Source organism: Hemiscyllium ocellatum, chromosome 13 (assembly GCF_020745735.1).
Source record: "Hemiscyllium ocellatum isolate sHemOce1 chromosome 13, sHemOce1.pat.X.cur, whole genome shotgun sequence".
Taxonomy (NCBI): domain Eukaryota; kingdom Metazoa; phylum Chordata; class Chondrichthyes; order Orectolobiformes; family Hemiscylliidae; genus Hemiscyllium; species Hemiscyllium ocellatum.
Window position 1 is genome coordinate 39,265,674 of NC_083413.1, and position 20,977 is coordinate 39,286,650.

General features: G+C 43.9%; 1 protein-coding gene across 1 annotated transcript in view; it reads left to right on the forward strand.

Moving 5' to 3' along the window:
* xxylt1 (xyloside xylosyltransferase 1) overlaps nt 1-20,977 on the forward strand; it is a 176,680-nt gene that overhangs the window by 35,433 nt on the left and 120,270 nt on the right. The window contains exon 2 of the mRNA XM_060834774.1: nt 8,702-8,849. Within this exon, the coding sequence (XP_060690757.1) occupies nt 8,702-8,849 (148 nt within the window). The remainder of the gene's footprint in view (nt 1-8,701; nt 8,850-20,977) is intronic.

A 20,977-nucleotide genomic window follows, 5' to 3' on the forward strand; every position in this document is an offset into this window, starting at 1 on the left:
ACAGCTGATCCCGAATGGTGAGTAAGAATTTGTTTTTGAGATTAACACTTAGCCAAAAAGGGACTTGAACCTTTGACCCTTAGATTAAAAGTTTTAATGCTGTATCAACTCCATTGGCGCCGGCGCTTTTGGAACAAAGTTGACCCACGGTCACAAGTGAAGAGTCAGTATTCCGAAAGCCAAGGCTAAGGCCCAAAGACAAATCCAGAATATAAAGGTCAGGTGATCGGAAGCGAAAGTTTTCGAAGTGTGTCAACTGTCACAACACGTGTGGGTGTTTAAAGACATCAGTACATCTATTGACCAAGGTCAAATGAACAAAATTTCCTTCATTTGCAGGGTAGTATCTCTTCATAAAGGAGACAATGCAATCCTCCGTCACTGAAAAAGATGTTTCCAACAACTATTCCACTGTGAATATATGGTTGCAGCTGATGCTCTCCAGACTATTCCCCAGTATTCTATAGTGGTATTCCATGCATGAGCCACCATTAACTGGAGGGCCACAACAAGCAATCAGTTGGAATGAGAAACAACAAGGCTGTAGCCCTGATGGGATTCCAGCTGGGGTCTTCAGAGCTGGTGGGCTTTTTGCTCACATCAAAACTACAGGCCCACTTCCCGTGGACTTGAGGAAAAATAGAACCCTCTCCCCCCATTTCAACTTCAGGAATATAGCTATTGTAATTGTCTTCAAGAATGGAGATAAATTGTACTGTCAAACCTATCGTGGTGTTTCTGTATTGTCCATACGCAAGTAAATCCTGATGTGTAACATCCTAAATCACTTATTTTCTGTGGCTGAAGAAATTCCCTCAAGACAGAGTGTGGCTTTAGACCTTGCGGTGGAACCTCTGACATTGCCTTTGTCACCAGGCAAATTAAAGCAAAGAGTTGAGAACCACATCAAGAATCAGGTGAATTGGCCATGCTAAATTGCCCGTAGTGTTAGGTAAGAGGTAAAATGTAGGGGTATGGGTGGGTTGCGCTTCGGCGGGTCGGTGTGGACTTGTTGGGCCGAAGGGCCTGTTTCCACACTGTAAGTAATCTAATCTAAAACACTTCACTGCATTCATTGGCCTGACCAAGTTATTTTATTCAGTAAATTGTGAAATGCATTGGATCCTGTCCGGAGATTTGGATGTTCAAGAAACTTCCTTATCATTCGGCTTTGTGACTGCAACTGTCTCAAGTGGTAGAGACACCTTCCAAACCCAGTCTGGTGTAAAGCAAGGTTATGTAGGCCCTGAGACCTTTTACAATCTATCTGGCAGGTGCTATTTACTTCAACAAAGATAACTTGCTCTCTGCCTAATGTTCTGGAGCCAAAAGTTTGAATCCCACGATGGAAGATGATGAAACTTTGACCCAAAAAATCTGGAATTAAAAGCCAGCCTAATAGTGATCACTGTTGATTGTCATAAAAACCAACTGGTTTACTTTTTGCCCTCTGGGAAAGGAAATCTGCTTTCCGTATCTGGTCTGGTCAACGTATGATTCCTGCCCCACAGCAATATGGTTGGTTCATAACTGCCCTCTGAAATTGGTTCTCTAGGCAATCAGTCAAGATCAGTCAGGGATTGGTGACAAATGTGAGCCACACCCACATCCAATGCACGAGTAAAGGAAAAGACTTCTACTTGTCAGTAGAAGGTCCAATGTACAGAGTAGTTGTAGTTACCATACGTAATGCAGAGATATCTGGACAGTGTGTCATAGAATTAGAGAATCCCTACAGTGCTGAAAGAAGTCATTTGGCCCATCAGCTCTGCACCGACACTCTGAAGAGCATCCCACCCAGATCCAGCCACCTAACCTATCCTTGTAACCCAGCATTCCCCATGGCTAATCCACCTAGTCTGCACATCCCTAGATACTATGGACAATTTAGCTCGGCTAATCCATCTAACCTGCACATCTTTGGACTGTGGGAGGAAACCGAGCACCTGGTGGAAACCCACACAGACATGGGGAGAATGTGCAAACTCCACACAGGCAGTCACCTAAGGCTGGTATCAAACCCGAGTTCCTGACTCTGAGACAGCACTGCTAACCACTGTGTTGATGACACAAACAGCACAAGAGAAATTCCACCAAAACCCTTGCTGCATTCTCCGAATTCAGTGGAAAGACTATTGAACAAATGCTGGAGTCCTTTTTTGAAATAGACAGGCAGGAGGCTGGAAGAACACAGTAAGCCAGGCAACATCAGGAGGTGGAGAAGTCAACGTTTCGGATGTAAATCCTCTTCAGGACTGGGGATGGATTTGGGGGGGAGCTGCAAATAAAGGGGGTGGCGAGACAGGATGGTGAAGTGGGGATAGGTGAAGACAGGTAGAGGGTCCGACCTTGTTGAAGCCAGCAATACAAGCATTCAGGCAAAACTCCAGTAAATCCAGCAACAATGGATTAGACATTGATTAAGCATTTGCTTGTAACTCTTCAGTCACCACTATTCCAGGGCAGGATAACAAAATGCTTCAAAGGCATTCAGAAACTTTCCTTGATGTATGGCAGCATTGATATTAGTGGCTGCAAGGAGCTTGTCACCAATTTCTCAAAATGTTGACAAACATTCCAATAGGCTGTGTTGTGCTTTGAGTCCAGATGTCTTACTGTTGAAGGAGAATGGCAGTAGAGAAAGGAAGCAAAGGAATCTCACCACCTGGTGGGCATCCGGCCCCATGTGCTGAAATACCTGTGGGTTTGTTCAGACACATGAAAATCCATGTCAGAAATCTGAACCCTGAAAAGATGTCATCTTCAAATCGAGGGCTACATAGCAATGCTGGTTCCAGAAGACGTCAGTTAGAGTCATAGAGATGTACAGCATGGAAACAGACCCATCGGTCCAACCCATCCATGCTGACCAGATATCCCAAGCCAATCTAGTCCCCCTGCCTGCACCCGGCCCAAATCCCTCCTCTGGCAGCTCATTCCATACACGGTACCACCCTCTGCGTGAAAACGTTGTCCCTTAGGTCTCTTTTATGTCTTTCCCCTCTCCCCCTAAACCTATGCCCTCTAGTTCTGGACTCCCCTACCCCAGGGAAAAGACTTTTTCTATTTATCCTATCCATGCCCCTCATAATTTTGTAAACATCTATAAGGTCACCCCTCAACCTCCAACGCTCCAGGGAAAACAGCCCCAGCCTGTTCAGCCTCTCCCTGTAGCTTAGATCCTCCAACCCTAGCAACATCCTTGTAAAGCCTTTCTGAACACTTTTTCAAGTTTCACAACATTTTTCTGATATGAAGGAGACCAAAATTGCATGCAATATCCCAACAGTGGCCTAACCAATGTCCTGTACAGCCGCAACATGACCTCCCAACTCCTGTACTCAATACTCTGACCAATAAAGGAAAGCATACCAAATGCCTCCTTCACTATCCTATCTACCCGTGACTATACTTTCAAGGAGTTATGAACCTGCACTCCAAGGTCTCTTTGTTCAGCAACACTCCCTAGGACCTTACCATTAAGTGTATAAGTCACGATAAGATCTGCTTTCCCAAAATGCAGCACTTCGCATTTATCTGAATTAAACTCCATCTTCTCAGCCCATTGGTTCATCTGGTCCAGATCTTCTTGTAATCTGAGGTATCCCTCTTCGCTGTCCACTACACCTCCAATTTTGGTTCATCTGCAAACGAACTAACTGTGCCTCTTATGCTCGCATACAAATAATTTACATTAATGACAAAAAGTAGAGGGCCCAACACCGATCCTTGTGGCACTGCACTAGTCACAGGCTTCCAGTCTGGAAAACAACCCTCCACCACCACCTTTTGTCTCCTACCTTTGAACCAGTTCTGTATCCAAATGGGCTAGTTCTCCCTGTATTCAATGAGATCCAACCTTGCTAATCAGTCTCCCATGGGGAACCTTGTCGAATGCCTTACTGAAGTCCATATAGGTCACATCTACTGCCCTGCCCTCATCAATCTTCTTTGTTACTTCTTCAAAAAACTCAATCAAGTTTGTGAGACATGATTTCCCATGCACAAAGCCATGTTGACTATCCTGAATCAGTCCTTGCCTTTCCAAATACAGGTACATCCTGTCCCTCAGGATTCCCTCCAACAAGTTGCCCAACACTGAGGTCAGGCTCACCAGTCTATAGTTCCCTGGCTTGTGTTTACTGCCCTTCTTAAACAGTGGCACCACTTTTGCCAACCTCCAGTCTTCTGGTACCTCACCTGTGACTATCGATGATACAAATATCTCAGCAAGAGGCCCAGCAATCACTTCTCTAGCTTCCCACAGAGTTCTCGGGTACACCTGACCAGGTCCTGGGATTTAACTGTTTCAAGACATCCAGCACTTCCTCTTCTGGAATCTGGACATTTTGCAAGATGTCACCATCTATTTCCCTATATTCTGTATCTTCCAATCCTTTTCCACAGTAAATACTGATGCAAAATATTCATTTATTATCTCCCCCATTTTCTGTGGCTCCACACAAAGGCAGCCTTGCTGATCTTTGAGGGGCCCTATTCTCTCCCTAGTTACCCTTTTGTCCTTAATGTATTTGTAAAAACCCTTTGGATTCTCCTTAATTCTATTTGCCAAAGCTATCTCCTGTCCCCGTTTTCTCCTCCTGATTTCCCTCTTCAATATACTCCTACTTTCTTTTTACTCTAAGGATTCACTCGATCTATCCTGTCTATGCCTGACATAAGGTTCCTCCTTTTTCTTAACCAAACTCTCAATTTCTTTTGTCATCCAGCATTCCCTATACCTACCAGCCTTCCCTTTCACCCTGACAGGATTATACTTTCTCTGGATTCTTGTTATCTTATTTCTGAAGGCTTTCCATTTTCCAGCCGTCCCTTTACCTGCGAACATCTGCCTCCAATCAGCTTTTCAAAGTTCTTGCCTAATACCGTCAAAATTGGCCTTTCTCCAATTTAGAGCTTCAACTTTTAGATCTGGTCTATCCTTTTCCATCATTATTTTAAAACAAATAGAATTATGGTCGCTGGCCCCAAAGTGCTCCCCCACTGACAACTTAGTCACCTGCCCTGCCTTATTTCCCAAGAGTAGGTCAAGTATTGCACCTTCTCTAGTAGGTCCATCCACATACTGAATCAGAAAATTGTCTTGTACACACTTAACAAATTCCTCTCCATCTAAACCTTTAACACTACGGCAGTCCTAGTCGATGTTTGAAAAGTTGAAATCCCTTACCATAACTATCCTATTATTCTTACAGATAGCTGAGATCTCCTTACAAGTTTGTTTCTCAATTTCCCTCTGACTATTGCGGGGGGGGAGTCTACAATACAATCCCAATAAGGTGATCATCCCTTTCTTATTTCTCAGTTCCACCCAAATAACTTCCTTGGATATATTTCTGGGAATATTCTCCCTCAGCACAGCTGTAATGCTATCCCTTATCAAAAATGCCACTCCCCCTCCTCTCTTGCCTCCCTTTCTATCCTTCCTGTAGCATTTGTATCCTGGAACATTTAAGCTGCCAGACCTGCCCATCCCTGAGCAATGTTTCTGTAATTGCTATGATATCCCAGTCCCATGTTCCTAACCATACCCTGAGTTCATCTGCCTTCCCTGTTAGGCCCCTTGCACTGAAATACGTACAGTTTAATTTATTAGTTCTACCTTGTCCCTGCCTGCCCTGACTGTTTTACTCACTTCTGTTCTCAGCTGTACCCATTTCAGATTGATTTCTTTCCTCACTATCTCCCTGGGTCCCAACCCCCCCTTCCCCCCTCCACACCCTACCTTAGAAGTTTAAATCCTCCTAAGCAGTTCTAGCAAATTACCCTGCCAGTATGTTAGTCCCTTTCCAATTTAGGTGCAATCCGTCCTTCTTGTACAGGTCACTTTTACCCCAAAAGAGATTCCAATGATCCAAAAATGTGAATCCTTCTCCCATACACCTGCTCCTCCGCCATGCATTCATCTGCTCTATTCTTCTATTCCTGCCCTCGCTAGCTTGTAGCACTGGGAGTAATCCAGATATTACAAACCTTGAGGACCTCCTTTTTAAATTTCTGCCTAACTCTCTGTAACCTCCCTTCAGAGTCTCAACCTTTTCCCTCCAATGTCGTTGGTTCCAATGTGGACAATGACCTCCTGCTGGCCCCTCTCCCCCGTGAGAACATTCTGCACCCTCTCTGAGGCATCCTTGATCCTGGCACCAGGGAGCAACACACCATTCTGCTTTTTCTCTGCTGGGCACAGAAACGTCTGTCTGTACCTCTGACTACAGAATCCCTTAGCATAATTGATCTCTTGGAGAACTGAGTGATCTTGTAGATGAACATTGCTTTCCTTAAACCATATTTGTTATTAGTGGTATGGGATGGTAAGTCTCGTCAGAATTGTCCTGAAATCTTAAATTGATCTTCAAGCCGCTGCTGTGGCCAACCGAGGTGATGCTGAGTTTCTTTTAATTGTATTACCTTTGAACATTATTTGTCAATAAAAGTTACTGGTTACCATGGCATAGGAAGAGGGCTGATACGCTGAAACCTCCAGAATTATGTCCAAGCATAGTTGGTACCTTAATAGCTGAACAAATAACAAGTGCATGAAAGGAACCTGAGTGTATGTAGATATTAGTCCATGTCAGACGGACCCAGGGGTTCTGGTACATATGTCTTTGAAGTTTGCATCACACGTTGACAGGGTCGTGAAAAGGGCATTAGATTAGATTACTTACAGTGTGGAAACAGGTCCTTCGATCCAACAAGTCCACACCGACCCGCCGAAGCGCAACCCACCCATACCCCTACATTTACCCCTTACCTAACACTACGGGCAATTTAGCATTGATCCGCACATCTTTGGACTGTGGGAGGAAACCGGAGCACCCAGAGGAAACCCACGCAGACACGGGGAGAATGTGCAAACTCCACACATTCAGTCACCTGAGGCGGAAAGTGAACCCTGGTCTCTGGCGCTGTGAGGCAGCAGTGCTAACCACTGTGCCACCGTGCTGCATTTGGCAGGCTTGCCTTCATTGTCCAGTCCTTTGAATATAGGAATTAGGAAGTTATATTGAGGTTGTAAAGAACATTGGTGAGACCTTTTTTGGAGACGTGTGTCCAGTTCTGGTTGCCCAATTGTAGCAAGGGTATTATTAAGCTAGAGAGGGTTCAGAAGAGATTTACCAGGAGGTTGCCAAGTATGAAAGGTTTGAATTTCATTGGAGTGTAGGAGGTTAAGAGGTGATCTTATAGAGGTTTATAAAGTCACAATATATATATATGTGTTGGTATGGTTTTTTTTCCCCCTAAAATGCATTCAACACTTGGGGGCACATTTTTAAGATAAGAGGAGACAGATGTAAAAAAGATATGAGGGGCAGATGTTTAACACAGAGGGTGGTTTGCATGTGGAATGAACTTCCTGAGGAAGTGGTGGATGTGGGCACAGTCATAACATTTAAAAGACACTGAGTGCATAAATAGGAAAAGTTTGGAGGGATAAGGGCCAGCAGCAGGCAAATGGGAGTAGTTTAGTTTGAGATTATGTTCAGCACAGGCTGGTTGGACCGAATAGTCTGTTTCTGTGCAGTGTGACTCTATGACTCTGTGTCTGTGGGGAAAAATTTAGAAGGGACCTGAGGGGCAACTTTTTCACGCAGGGGTTGGTGCATTCATAGAATGTGCTATCAGAGGAAGTGGTGGAGGCTGGTACAATTATAACATTTAAAAGGCATCTGGGTGGGTATAAGAATAGGAAGGGTTAGAGGGATATATGCCAAGTGCTGGCAAATAGAACTAGATTAGCTTAGAATATCTGGTCGGCATGGACAAGTTGGACTGAGGGGTCTGTTTCCATGCTGTGCATCTCTATAACTCAGTAAACTATTAAAGGGTAACTTGGCAGATTAAATTTCTCTTTCTCTTTCTCTTTCTCTTTCTCAATGCTTAATTTTATGTCTGTATGGTCTCCAGTCATGCATTAATATTATGTTGTTCGTGCTGTTTTGAGCGAATATATGGGATAACAGAATTAATTCTGCTAAATCAGGTTTTACTGGTTGAAGATTTGAAAGGTAAGAAAGGCTGTTTGCTCTTCTTGTTAAAATAGAATTGAATTATTGAATGTTTATATTGTTTGGCCTTTGTTGCTGGAGAAGACTTTCCACTTTATCTTATATTTTAAGCTATATTGAGATTCTGCTGTGAAGTATCTCTGGCTGTGGGTATCTGCGCCCATGTAGTATATGAAACTGCTTGCTGCTTATTATCTACAGTATCACTCCTTCATGTACATAATAGGTTATCAAATACAGCTCTCTACTGTAGTGCCTAAGACCTCATTCTTCACGTTTATTCCAGACGCGTGTATTGTCTCTTACTGATGCCAGAGTCATCTCATTTGCTACATATTCATACCTTGCATTAATCTTATTATAACAGAGGTGGCACATGTATTGAAGAAATTTCTACAACAATTAGCATTGCCTTTGGACTAATGCGCTCATCCTAGTGGCAAGCAGAGGTCATGATAGGTTCCCTGTAAATGCAATTGACCTCTAGATGGAGTAACATTTCCATTGCACTAAGTTCCAGATTGAGTGTTTAAGGGCATTGGAGGCAATTTGCTTATCCTCCGTGCATTAACAATGAATGTTTCTATTTAGTTACTTTGGCATTGCTGTTCCATTTATATGCAAGGGGAAAGGTGGGCCCTTTGTAACCAGGTCTGTGCTCTCCTTGGCAGATTATATTCCATGATGTGGACACCTTGACTCAGAAGTTGTTTCCTGTTGTTGAAGGAATGCAGAAACATTTTAGCTCTGGATCTGGGGCCTATTACAGTGATTCCATTTTCTTCTTGTCAGTTGCCATGCACAGAATCATGCCTTCAGGTAAATTGTGTTTATTGTTTATGGACAAAATATGCTGGGGGTGGGTGGGGGGAGCCTGGAATATTACAGTATTAAATGTGTTTGCTCTGTCAAGCAATCTCTGTAAAAAATTTCCCCAGTCTGTAATTTGAATTTCGTTAAATTCTAAGTTTGTTTGATAAATTTTTGTCCGTGTAAGTCCAAGAGGAATTTATTCAAAGTGGATTAGTTATCATTCACACAGAACCATTGTGTTTGCAACATCTTCATTGACTAAGCATGTCAATACTTGATATTTACTGTACTCACATTTGTTTTTGAAAATTTCAACCTCACTGAGCAGCAGGTTTAGTGTTAAACCCAGCTAAGGGAGCTCACAACTGTGTGTTTTTATGTATTCATGGGTTGAGGGTGTTGCTGGCTAGGCAGCATTTATTGTCCATCCCAAATTGCCCAGAGGGCAGTTAAGAGTGAATCATCGTGGGGTGGCATCGTGGCTCAGTGGTTAGCACAGCTGCCTCACAGCACCAGGGACCCAGGTTCGATTCCAGCCTCAGGCGACTGTCTGTGTGGAGTTTGCACATTCTTCCCATGTCTGCATGGGTTTCCTCTGGGTGCTCCGGTTTCCTCCCACAGCCCAAAGATGTGCAGGTTAGGTGAATTGCCCATGCTAAATTGCCCATAGAAATCGGAGATGTGTAGGTTAGTTGCATTAGTCGCGGGTAAATATAGAGTAATGGGGAATGGGTTTGGGTAGGATACTCTTTGTAGGGTTTGTGTGGATTTAATGTGCTGAAGGGCCTGTTTGCACACTGTAGGGATTCTAATTCACATTGCTGTGGGTATGGAGTCACATGTAGGCCAGACCAGATAAAGATGGCAGTTTCCTTCCCTGAAGGACATTAGTGATGCAGATGGGTTTTTCCAACAATCGACAATGTTCCAGATTTTTATTGCATTCAAATTCCACTGTCTGCCATGGCGGGATTCAAACACGGATCCCCAGAACATTATCTGGGTCTCTGGATTAACAGTCCAGCGATAATACCAATAGGCCATTGCCTTCCCTTCGAGTGAGGCTAAACTAGCAACAGAGAAGTTATTTCCTCAGAATTTAATTTTGGTAAGGTTGACTAGGCATCTGATATTTGTGACCAAATGATAGATAACAAATGAGGACCACATTTTCATAGAATCATCCAAAAGAGGCCAATTGGCCCATCAAATCTGCACCAAATCTATGAAAAACTTCCAAGGAGTTCTACTTTCTTGGCTCTTTGCTATAGTCCTGCAAATTACTTTTTTTTCCAGCATATATTGAGTTTCCTTTCAATTGTTACTTTTAAATCTGCTTCCACTCCCCTTTCTTGTATTGTATTTCAAATCAAGCAAAAACATTTAATTGCATTTTAACAATATCTCTGAACTCCTCATAGATCTTTTTTGCAACTTCTCTTATTTCTGTGACCTCTTATTATTGATCTTCACACCAGAGGGAAAAATGTCTCCTGATCTACAGTTTTAACATTGTTTGTAATTTTGGACCTCTCTATTAAAACTGGAGTCTATCATTCTCATTATGATTCTGCACCTCCCCCAAATCTTGATATGCTACTTATATAGCGATGCCCAGAATTACATGTGATAGACTAGCTAAAGCTTAACGAGTGATTAATGAAGGCTTTGTTTTAAACTCTCAGGCCATATTTATAAAAGGCTTGTCTTTGATCTATTTTTGGCAGACTTATGAGTTTATCATGCCACAATATGTGTAAATTATCCTCATTTTTTGTGACCGTTCCAAATAAGCACTTAACAAGGGTGCAGAGATGGCCTTTAGTAAAGTGATGTGTTCTTCCTGTCAGATGTGGGAAATTAGGGAGAATTTCGGTGTTCCTAATGATTACGTCTGCAGGAAGTGTGTTTGGTTGCAAATCCTATCGGATCACATGGATCAGTTGGAGCAGCAGTTAGAGGCAATGAGGAATTCACAGGAATAAGGGGGTGTGTGATGGATGACAGTTTCAGGAAGGTAAGGAAACCTGCAGATCCAGTCAAGGGGGATAAGTTACCTTTAGGAAAGGTAGCAAAAGATAGGCAACTATTGCAGGAGTCTCCTGTGGTTATCTCCATCTCAAGCAAGTATGCTGTTTTGGAAGATGTAGGAGGTTATGGACTCTCAGGGGAATGTAGCACTGACAGCTAGGTTACTGGTACTGAGACTGGCTCCTCTGTAAAGAAGGGTATGTCAGGTTCCAAGCGATGGATTTGTGGTTGGGGACTCTCTAGTCAGAGGCACAGACAGATGTTTCTGTGGCAACAGTGCCTGGTGCCAGGATCAACTATCTCAGAGAGGATGCAGGATATTCTCAAAGGCATCAGCAGGAGGTTGTTGTACACACTGGTACCAGTGACAAAGGAAAAGAACAAAGATCTGAAGAGAGGACATAGGAAATTAGATAGAAGGTTAAAAAGCAGGTCCTTGAATGCAGTAATATCTGGATAACTCCCACTGCTATGTGCTGGTAAGAGTAAGAGTAGGTAGATAACTGTGTAGCTGAGAAGCTAGTGCAAAAGACAGGGATTCACTTTTTGGATCATTAAAATCGCTCCTGGGATAGAAGTGACCTGTGTAAGAAGGGCAGGTTGCACTTGAATTTGAAGGGGTTCAATATCCACTAGATTTGCTTGTGCTACTCAGACTTTAAACAAGTAAGGGGGGGAAGAGTGGGGCCCAATAAGATCGTGAGAAAAGTGATAAGTCTGAGGCTGGTGCAGTTGAGAAGAGGAGCAAGTCAAATAGTAAAGGCAGGCAAGAGCAAGGGAGGGAATGAAGTAAGACTGAAAAATTAAACTGCATTTATTTCAATGCAAAAGGCCTAACAAGTAAAGCACATGAATTCAGGGTGTGGTTGGGAACATGCAACTGTTCATAGCAATAATCATAGCAATTACAGAAACGTGACTCAGGGATGGACAGGGCTGGCAGCTTAATATTCCAGGATATAGATGTGAAAGGAAGGATAGAAAGAGAGGTAAGAGAGGAGGGGGAGTGGTGTTTTTGGTGAGGGAAAACTTTGCAGCTATACTTAGGGAGGATATTCCTGGAAGTATGCTTGCTGGAGGTCTTTGTGTCGATCTGAGAAATAAAGAAGGGGTGGCCATCTTGTGGGTATTGTACTATAAACCCCCAATAGTCAGCAGGAAATGGAGAAGCAAATTTATAAGGAGATCTCAGATATTTGTAAGAATGATAAATTCATAATGGTAGGGGATTTTAACTTTCCCAACATAGATCGGGACTATCCCAGTATTAACGAGTTGGATGGAGGGGAATTTGTTAAGTGTGTAGAAGTAAATTTTCTGATTCAGTATGTGGATGTACTTACTAGAGAAGGAACAAAACCTGACTTACTCTTGGGAAATAAGGCAGGGCAGGTGACTGAGGTGCATGTGGCGGAGCACTATGGGACAAGTGATCATAATTCTTAGTTTTAAAATAGCTATGGAAAAGGAAAGATCTGATCTAAAAGTTAAAGTTCTAAACTGGAGTAAGGCCAATTTTGATGGCATTCGAATTTTCAAAAACACATGGGGAAGCTATTTGCAGTTAAAGGGATGGTTGGAAAGTGGGAGGTTTTCAAAAACATGATAGCGAGAGTCCAGAGGCAGTACATTCCTGTAAGTGTGAAGGGCAAGGCTGGTAGGTGTAGGGAATGCTGAATGACTAGAGAATTTGAGGCTCTGGTCAAGAAAAAGAAGGAAGCATATATCAGGTACAGACAGCAGGGATCGATTGAATCCCGGGAGTTATATAAGAGCAGTAGAGTATATTTAAGAGGGAAATCAGAAGAGCAAAAAGGGGACATGAGGTGGCACTGGCAAATAAGATTAAGGAGAATCCAGAGGGATTCTACTAACACATTAAGGGAAAAAGAGTAACAAGGGATAGAATAGGACCCCACAGATCAACAAAGCTGCCAATACGTGGAACTGCAGGAGATTGGTGAGACACTAAACGAGTATTTTGCATCAGTATTTGCTGTGGAGAAGGATATGGAAGCTTGACACCTTGGAGAAATAAATAGTAATATCTTGAAAAGTGTCCGTATTACAGAGGAGGTGATGCTGGATGTCTTAAAATGCATAAATCCCTGGTACAGTTGAGAAGAGGACCGCGTCAAATAGTCAGGGCAGGCAAGAGCAAAGGATGGAATGAAGTAAGACTGAATCCCTGTGACCTGATCAGGTGTATCCTAGAACTTTGTGGGAAGCTAGGGAAGTGATTGCTGGGTCCGTTGCAGAGATAGTTGTATCATCAATAGTCACAGGTGAGGTGCTTGAAGAGTCAAGAGTGGCTATTGTGGTGCCATTATTTGAGAAAGGTGGTAAAGAAAATCCATGGAACTAAAGACTGGTGAGCTTGATGAGCAGGATGTAAATGTATTTGGAAAGGCAAGGACTAATTAGGGATAGTCAACATGACTTTGTGCTTGGGAGATCATGTCTCACAAACTTGATTAAGCATTTTGTAGAAGTGCCAAAGAGGATTGATGAAGGCAGAACATTGGACATTTTCTATATGGACGTCAGCAAGGCATTTTGACTAGGTTCCGCATGGTGGACTGGTTAGTAAGGTAAGATCACAAGGGATCCAGAGAGAACTAGCCATTTGGATACCAAATTGGCTTGAAGATAGGATTGTTGCCGAATAAAGAGACCTTTAGATGCAGGTTCATAATTCCTTAAAGGTGGAGTCACAGGTAGACAAGGTAGTGAAGAAGGTATTTGGGGTACACTTGCCTTTCTTGGTCAGTGCAGTGAGTTGGGATGTCATGTTTCAGCTGTACAGGACATTGGTTAGGCCACTTTTGGAATGTTGCATTCAATTTTGGTCTTTCTGGTATAGGAAAGCTGTTGTTACACTTGAAAGGGTGAAAAAAATATCTACAAGGATGTTGTCTGGACTGGAGAGTTTGAGTATAGGGCAAGGTTGAATAAACTGGGGCTATTTTCCCTTGGAGGTTGAGGGGTGATTTTATAGAGGTTTATAAAATTATGAGGGGCATAGATGGGATGAATAGGTCTTTTTCCCAGGGTAGAGGAGTTCAAGACTAGAGGGCATAAGCTTAAGGAGGGAGGGGAAAGATTTAAAAGGACCTGAGGGGCAACTGTTTCACACAGAAGGTGGTATGTATATGAAATGAGCTATGAGAGGAAGTGGTGGAGGTTGATACGATTACAATATTTAAAAGGCATCTGGATGGGTACATGAATAGGAAGGGTTTAGTGGGATGTGAACCAAATGATGGCATATGGGACCAGATTAATTTAGGATATTTGGTTGGCATGAACAAGTCGCATTGAAGAGTCTGTTTCCGTCCTATACAACTCTGTGATTCTAAATTTAGTTAGAAAGCAACTCTTGAATGGATTCATGTTTTAATTTTGCTTCCCAGTTTTCCTTCACTCAATGGCAGAGATTTGACATGGTTGATCTCAAGGTCATCAAAATCTCTCAAATTCAAAATCAAATTTACTGAGAAAAGTGAATTCTTTTTGAAGTAGGATCATGTTGGACTTGCAACATTAACTCTGTTTCTGTCTCCACAGATGCTGGTCAGACCTGTAGATTACTTTTTTAAGCATTTCCTGTTTTTATTTGAGACCTTCAGCATCTATAGTGCATTGCTTTTAGTTAGTCAATTGGCCAGTTATGTGATAGAGCCCAGATCATATTAATTTTTGTGGAGAGAGTTGTGTTGTGAATAAATCTTCAGATACTTGTTCTCAGTAAGACCATGTCTCAGTGTTCAGATTACAGGAACTAATCTAAGACTAGAGAATACATCACTGGCAGTGGCTTGAAATGTCTTTAGGTTAAGTCAGGGCCAAAGCCATGGTCTCAGTAAGCCAAGTGAGCTGAAGTAGGAGATGGCTGTATGTATACAAGCTTCAGTCTGGGATGTATGGGGCTTTCTGACCCAAAATGGTTGCTGTATAGATGAGGCTGGCAACTTTGAATGAGATGCTTCTTGACCTGAGATAGGCATCTCATTCTATTCCAACTCAGGTGCCTTATGTGCAGGCTCTGAACTGATTAATTCCCAACAGGGACAGGTCCACAGGTCAAAGCAAGTTGACCTTGAGAATGCACTGGATCAGTTCCTCAGTAAGCCCTTGAGAAATCTACCAATTGCAACAGTGTAGCCCATGGGATTGCTTTAATTTGACATTCCAGGAAAGGAAACAGCTCCACATCAAACAAATGTATAAAATCATCGCAAGATTCGGAGGAAGGAATTTCTGCTGTGAATTTGAGTTACTGTCAGATTTGTTATATGTGATCAATATTGTTTTGTGTTCAATTATACCTATAATGCAGTGCTGGTAGTGGCAGTTGGAAAAGGTAATGTTGAGGAATAGGGTTGCAAGGTTTGGCAGCAAAAGAAAAGCCTTTTATCCTTTGTACATGTATAAGGAGCAAGAGAGTAGCTAGGGAAAGGCTAGATCCACTCAAGAAGAAAGGAATGGGGACCAGAAGAAGGTGGCGCCAGAGGAAGAATGTCCTTAATGATTACTTTACATCAGTAATCACAAAGAAGAAGAACATGGTGAATGGTGAGTCTCGGGAAGGATCTGTTGATAATCTAGGGCATGTCAATATTTAAAAAGGGAAGAAGTGTTGAATGTTTTGAAAAGTATTAAGGTACATAAGTCCCCAGACCTGATGCGATCTATCCCAGAATGCTGAGGGAAACAGGTGAGGCAATTGTTGGGGCCTCGTACAAAATCTTTGTATCCTCTTTCGTCACAGGAGAGGTCACAGAGGACTGGAGAATAGTTAACATTGTTCCTTTATTTCAAAAGGCAACCGGGATAATGCAGGAAATTACAGATCAGTGAGCCCTACATCAGTGGTAGGGAAATTATTGGCGAAAATTCTTAAGGATACCATGTAGTCATATTTGGAAAAATGTGGACTGATGAGACATAGGCAACATGTCTTTGTGCGGGAAGGTTGTGAATCACAAAATCAGTTGAGTTTTTTGAGGAAGTGGCAAAGATGAATGATGAGGGCAGAGTGTTGGGTGTTGTTTATGTGGACATTGAGTAGGTCATTGACAAATTCCTCAGGCAGGCTGATACAGAAGGTTTGAGCTGGTAAGATTGATGCAGAACTGGCTTAATATCTGCCTCTTAAGAGTGTTTTTCTGACTGGAGATTTAGAATTCCTACAGTATGGAAACAGGCCATTTGGCCCAAAAAGACCACACTGACCCTCTGAAGAGTAACCCGCCCAGACCCATTCCCTTTTCTCGACATTTACCTTTGACTAATACATCTAACCTACACATCCCTGAACACTATGGGCAATTTAGTATAGCCAATTGACCTAACCTGCATATATTTCGACTGTGGGAGGAAACCCAAACAGACACTGGGAGGAAGTCACCTGAGGGCGGAATTGAACCTGTGTCCCTGGCGCTGTGAGGCAGCTGTGCTAACCACTGATCCACTGTGCAAGGCTCAATACCAAGAGCCCTGTTGTTTGTATTATATGTGATTTGGAGGAGAATGTAGGTGGCCTGATTAGTAAATTTGTGGATGACACAAAGATTGGGGAAGCTCTAGATAGTGAGGAGGATTGCCAGAGAATGCGCCACGATATAGATAGGCTGGAGACTTGAGTGGAGAAACAGCAGGTGGGGTTGAATCCTGATAAATGAGAGGTCGTTTTTTGGAAGATTTAATGCAGAAGGAGGGTCTACAGTTAATGGCAGAACCTTTAGGATCATCAACGATGGAGTGGTCCAGGCATACAGGTCCACATTTCCCTGAAAGTGGCAACACAAGTGGTTAAAGTGGTCAAGAAGGCATACAGCACACTTGCCTTCTTGGTCAGGGCACAGAGTATAAAAATTAGCAAGTCATTTTGCAGCTGTATAGAATGTTAGGCTATTTTTGGAATACTGTGTATGATTCTGGTCACCAACTACACGAAGGACTTGGGAGAGGGTACGGAAGTGGTTTGCCAAGATATTGCCTGATTTGGAGGGTTTTAGCTATGGGGAGAGATTGGACAAACCTGCTTTATTTTCACTTGAACATCGGAGGATGAGGAGCGACTAATTGATGTTTATAAAATTATGAGAAGAATGGATGGTTGGAGTCTTTTTCCCAGGTTAGAAATGTCAATTACTAGGGGACATTGGTTTAAAGGAAAAGGGGGTAAGTTTAAAGGAGATGTGAGAGGCAATTTTTTTTTACACAGAGGGTGGTGAGTGCCCGGAATGTGCAGCCAGAAGAGTCATAGAGTCATAGAGTAATAGAGATGTACAGCATGGAAACAGACCCTTCAGTCCATGCTAACCAGATATCCCAACCCAATCTAGTCCCAAGCAATGTTTAAGAAGCATTTTAACAGATATATGAATAGGCAGGGAATCAAGGGATACAGACTGCATAGAGGCAAAAGGATTTTAGTTTCGAAAGGTATCATTTGTTGGTGCAATCTTGGTGGGCCAAAGGTTCTGTTTCTGTGTTGTACTGTTAGAGTCTTAGAGATGTACAGCATGGAAACAGACCATTCAGTCCAACCCATCCATGCTGACCAGATATCCCAACCAATCTAGTTCCACCTGCCAGCACCTGGCCCATATCCCTCCAAACCCTTCCTATTCATATACCCATCCAAATGCCTCTTAAATGTTGCAATTGTACCAGCCTCCACCACTTCCTCTGGCAGCTCATTCCATATACATACCACCCTCTATGTGAAAAAGTTGCCCCTTAGGCCTCTTTTATATCTTTCCCCTTCTACCCTAAACCTATGCCCTCTAGTTCTGGACTCCCTGACCTCAGCGAAAAGACTTTGTCTGTTTATCCTATCCATGCCCCTCATAATTTTGTAAACCTCTATAAGGTCACCCCTCAGCCTCCAATGCTCCGGAGAAAATAGCCCCAGCCTGTTCAGCCTCTCCCTGTAGCTCAAATTCTTTGTTCTTTGAAAGAACACTTCCTTACCGTTTAGAGGAATTCTTCCTTTCAGCAGTGACACGACATGTCACAACACAACACATCTTCCAGCCAGAAAGAGCTGCTCAGCTACCAAATAATATCCTGCACAGAGCCATCTGTGCTTTACAAACACATCAAAATAGGTTTCCAAGACCATGAGGAGCTGTGAATCCTTATTTTAAACAATGCAATGGTACTACTTGCTTCCCCGACACAACAGCTTTTCCACTGGAATATCCAAACTTTTGAGACTTTGAGAAAATGAGGGAAGGAACCGTTCAGATAAAATAAAGATTAAAATATGGGTTTTGAAATTTAAAAAGAAAACGTGAATCATCACTTGCTGAATCTAAAAGTGTCTGAAGCTGTCATGACAAACAAATTAAAATATGCTAAATCAGTGACTTAAATTATAAAATGATCAAACAATTAGAATTGTGTAGAGGGTCACTATCTACAGCCAGTCCAACAAGAGGGCCAATGAGAAATACATGTCTTTCCAGGCAATCAAATAATTAATCATTAAATAAAACCAAAAGAACTGCAGATTCTGTAAATCAGAAACAAAAACAGAAATTGCTGGAAAAGCTCAGCAGGTCTGGCAGCATTGGTGAAGAGAAATCCACATCCAAGTTAATGTTTCAGGTTCAGTGAGCCATCCTCAGAATGTCTATAAACAATTAATTATATTCTTTATACAAAAGTAATTTATACAATTACAGAACCTTTTGTTTAACATAGAAATTTAAATATTACTGGTGGATTTGTACAGATAGGTGTGAAATAAAATTCTAATTTAATGTATTCTAGCAATTGCAGCACCTCTGATCATCTTATGGATTTTCTCTGATAGAAAACTGCCAAAAGAAACAAAGCTGAAAAATCGACGTTTCGGGCATAAGCCCTTCTTCAGGAATGAGGAGGGTGTGCCAAGCAGGCTAAGATAAAAGGTGGGGGGAGGGACTTGGGGTAGGAGCGTTGGGAATGCGATAGGTGGAAGAAGGTTAAGGTGAGGGTAATAGGCCGGAGAGGGGGTGGGGGCGGAGAGGTCGGGAAGAAGATTGCAGGTCAAGAAGGCCGATCCCCACGCCCAACTCCGCCCCCACACCTAACCCCGCCCCCACTCCCAGCTCCAGACCCACACCAGGTCCTAGCTCCCAGCCCTGCCGTATTTTCACCATCCCTCCAGGCCTCCCCCTCTCTGAGAATGAAAGATCCTCCTCAGCAGGGGCCTCACCTTCATCCCCCTATGCTCCCGGATTAACAAGTTCAACACGCGGCGAGACGTCGAACAATTCTTCTGCCGCCTTCGCCTCCATGCCTACTTCTTCAACCAGGATTCTCGCCCACCCTCTGACGACCCCTTCTCCCGCCTCCAATACACCCCATCCACCTGGACACTGCGTGTTGGCCTCTTACCTGCCCTCGATCTCTTCATAGCCAACTGCCACCGCAACATTAACCGCCTCAATCTGTTCACCCCTCTCCCTCGCAACGTGCAGCCCTCCACTCCCTCCGCTCCAACCCCAACCTATCAAACCGGCAGACTAGGGAGGCGCGGTGGTAGTTTGGCGCACCACTCTTTACATTGCTGAGGCTAAACGCCAGCTCATGGACACCTCCTCCTACTGCCCCCTTGACCATGACCCCACCTCCCACCACCAAACCATCATCTCCCAGACCATCCATAACCTCATCACCTCAGGGGATCTCCCATCCACCACCTCCAACCTCATCGTCCCACAACCCCGCACCGCCCGTTTCTACCTCCTGCCCAAAATCCCCAAACCTGCCCTGGTCGACACATCGTCTCAGCCTGCTCCTACCCCACCGAACTCATCTCTGCATACCTTGACACGGTCCTGTCCCCCTTAATCCAAGAACTCCCCACCTACATTCAGGACACCATCCACGCCCTCCACCTTCTCCATGATTTTCGCTTCCCCAGCCCCCAACGCCTTATCTTCACCATGGACATCCAGTCCCTATACTGGCCTCAAAGCCCTCCACTTCTTCCTTTCCCGCCAACCCAACCAGTACCCTTCCACTGACACCTTCCTTCGACTGACTGAACTGGTCCTCACTCTGAACAACTTCTCTTTCCAATCCTCCCACTTCCTCTAAACCAAAGAAGTAGCCATGGGCACCCGCATGGGCCCCAGCTATGCCTGCCCCTTCGTAGGATATGTGGAACAATTCATCTTCTGCAGCTACACTGGCACCACCCCCCACCTTTTCCACCGCTATATCGATGACTGTATCGGCGCTACCTCATGCTCTCAAGAGGAGGTTGAACAGTTCATCCACTTTACTAACACCTTCCACCCCGACCTCAAATTTACTTGGACCATCTCAGACTCCTCCCTCCCCTTCCTAGACCTCTCCATTTCTATCTCAGGCGACCAACTCAACACGGACATTTACTATAAACCGACCGACTCCCACAGCTACCTAGATTACACCTCCTCCCACCCTGCCCTCTGTAAAAACGCCATCCCATATTCCCAATTCCTTCGCCTCCACTGCATCTGCTCCCAAGAGGACCAATTCCAATACCGAACAACACAGATGGCCTCCTTCTCCAAAGACCACAATTTCCCCTCAGACTTGGTTGACGATGCTCTCCACCACATCTCCTCCACTTCCCGCCCCTCCAGTTGCCACCAGGACAGAACCCCATTGGTCCTCACCTACCACCCCAACAACCTCCAGATACATTGTACCATCCTTCGTCATTTCCGCCACCTCCAAACAGACCCCACCACCAAGGATATATTTCCCTCCCCTAACCCTATCAGCGTTCCGGAAAGACCACTCCCTCTGCGACTCCCTTGTCAGGTCCACACCCCCCACCAACCCAACCTCCACTCCTGGCACCTTCCCCTGCAACTGCAAAACTTGCACCCACACTTCCCCCCCCCCCCCCCCCTCACTTCCCTCCAAGGCCTCAAGGGATCCTTCCATATCCGTCTCAAATTCACCTGCACCTCCACACACACCATCTATTGCATCCGTTGCACCTGATGTGGCCTCCTCTACATTGGGAAGACAGGCCGCCTACTTGCGGAACATTTCAGAGAATACCTCTGGGACACCTGCACCAACCAACCCAACCGCCCTGTGGCTGA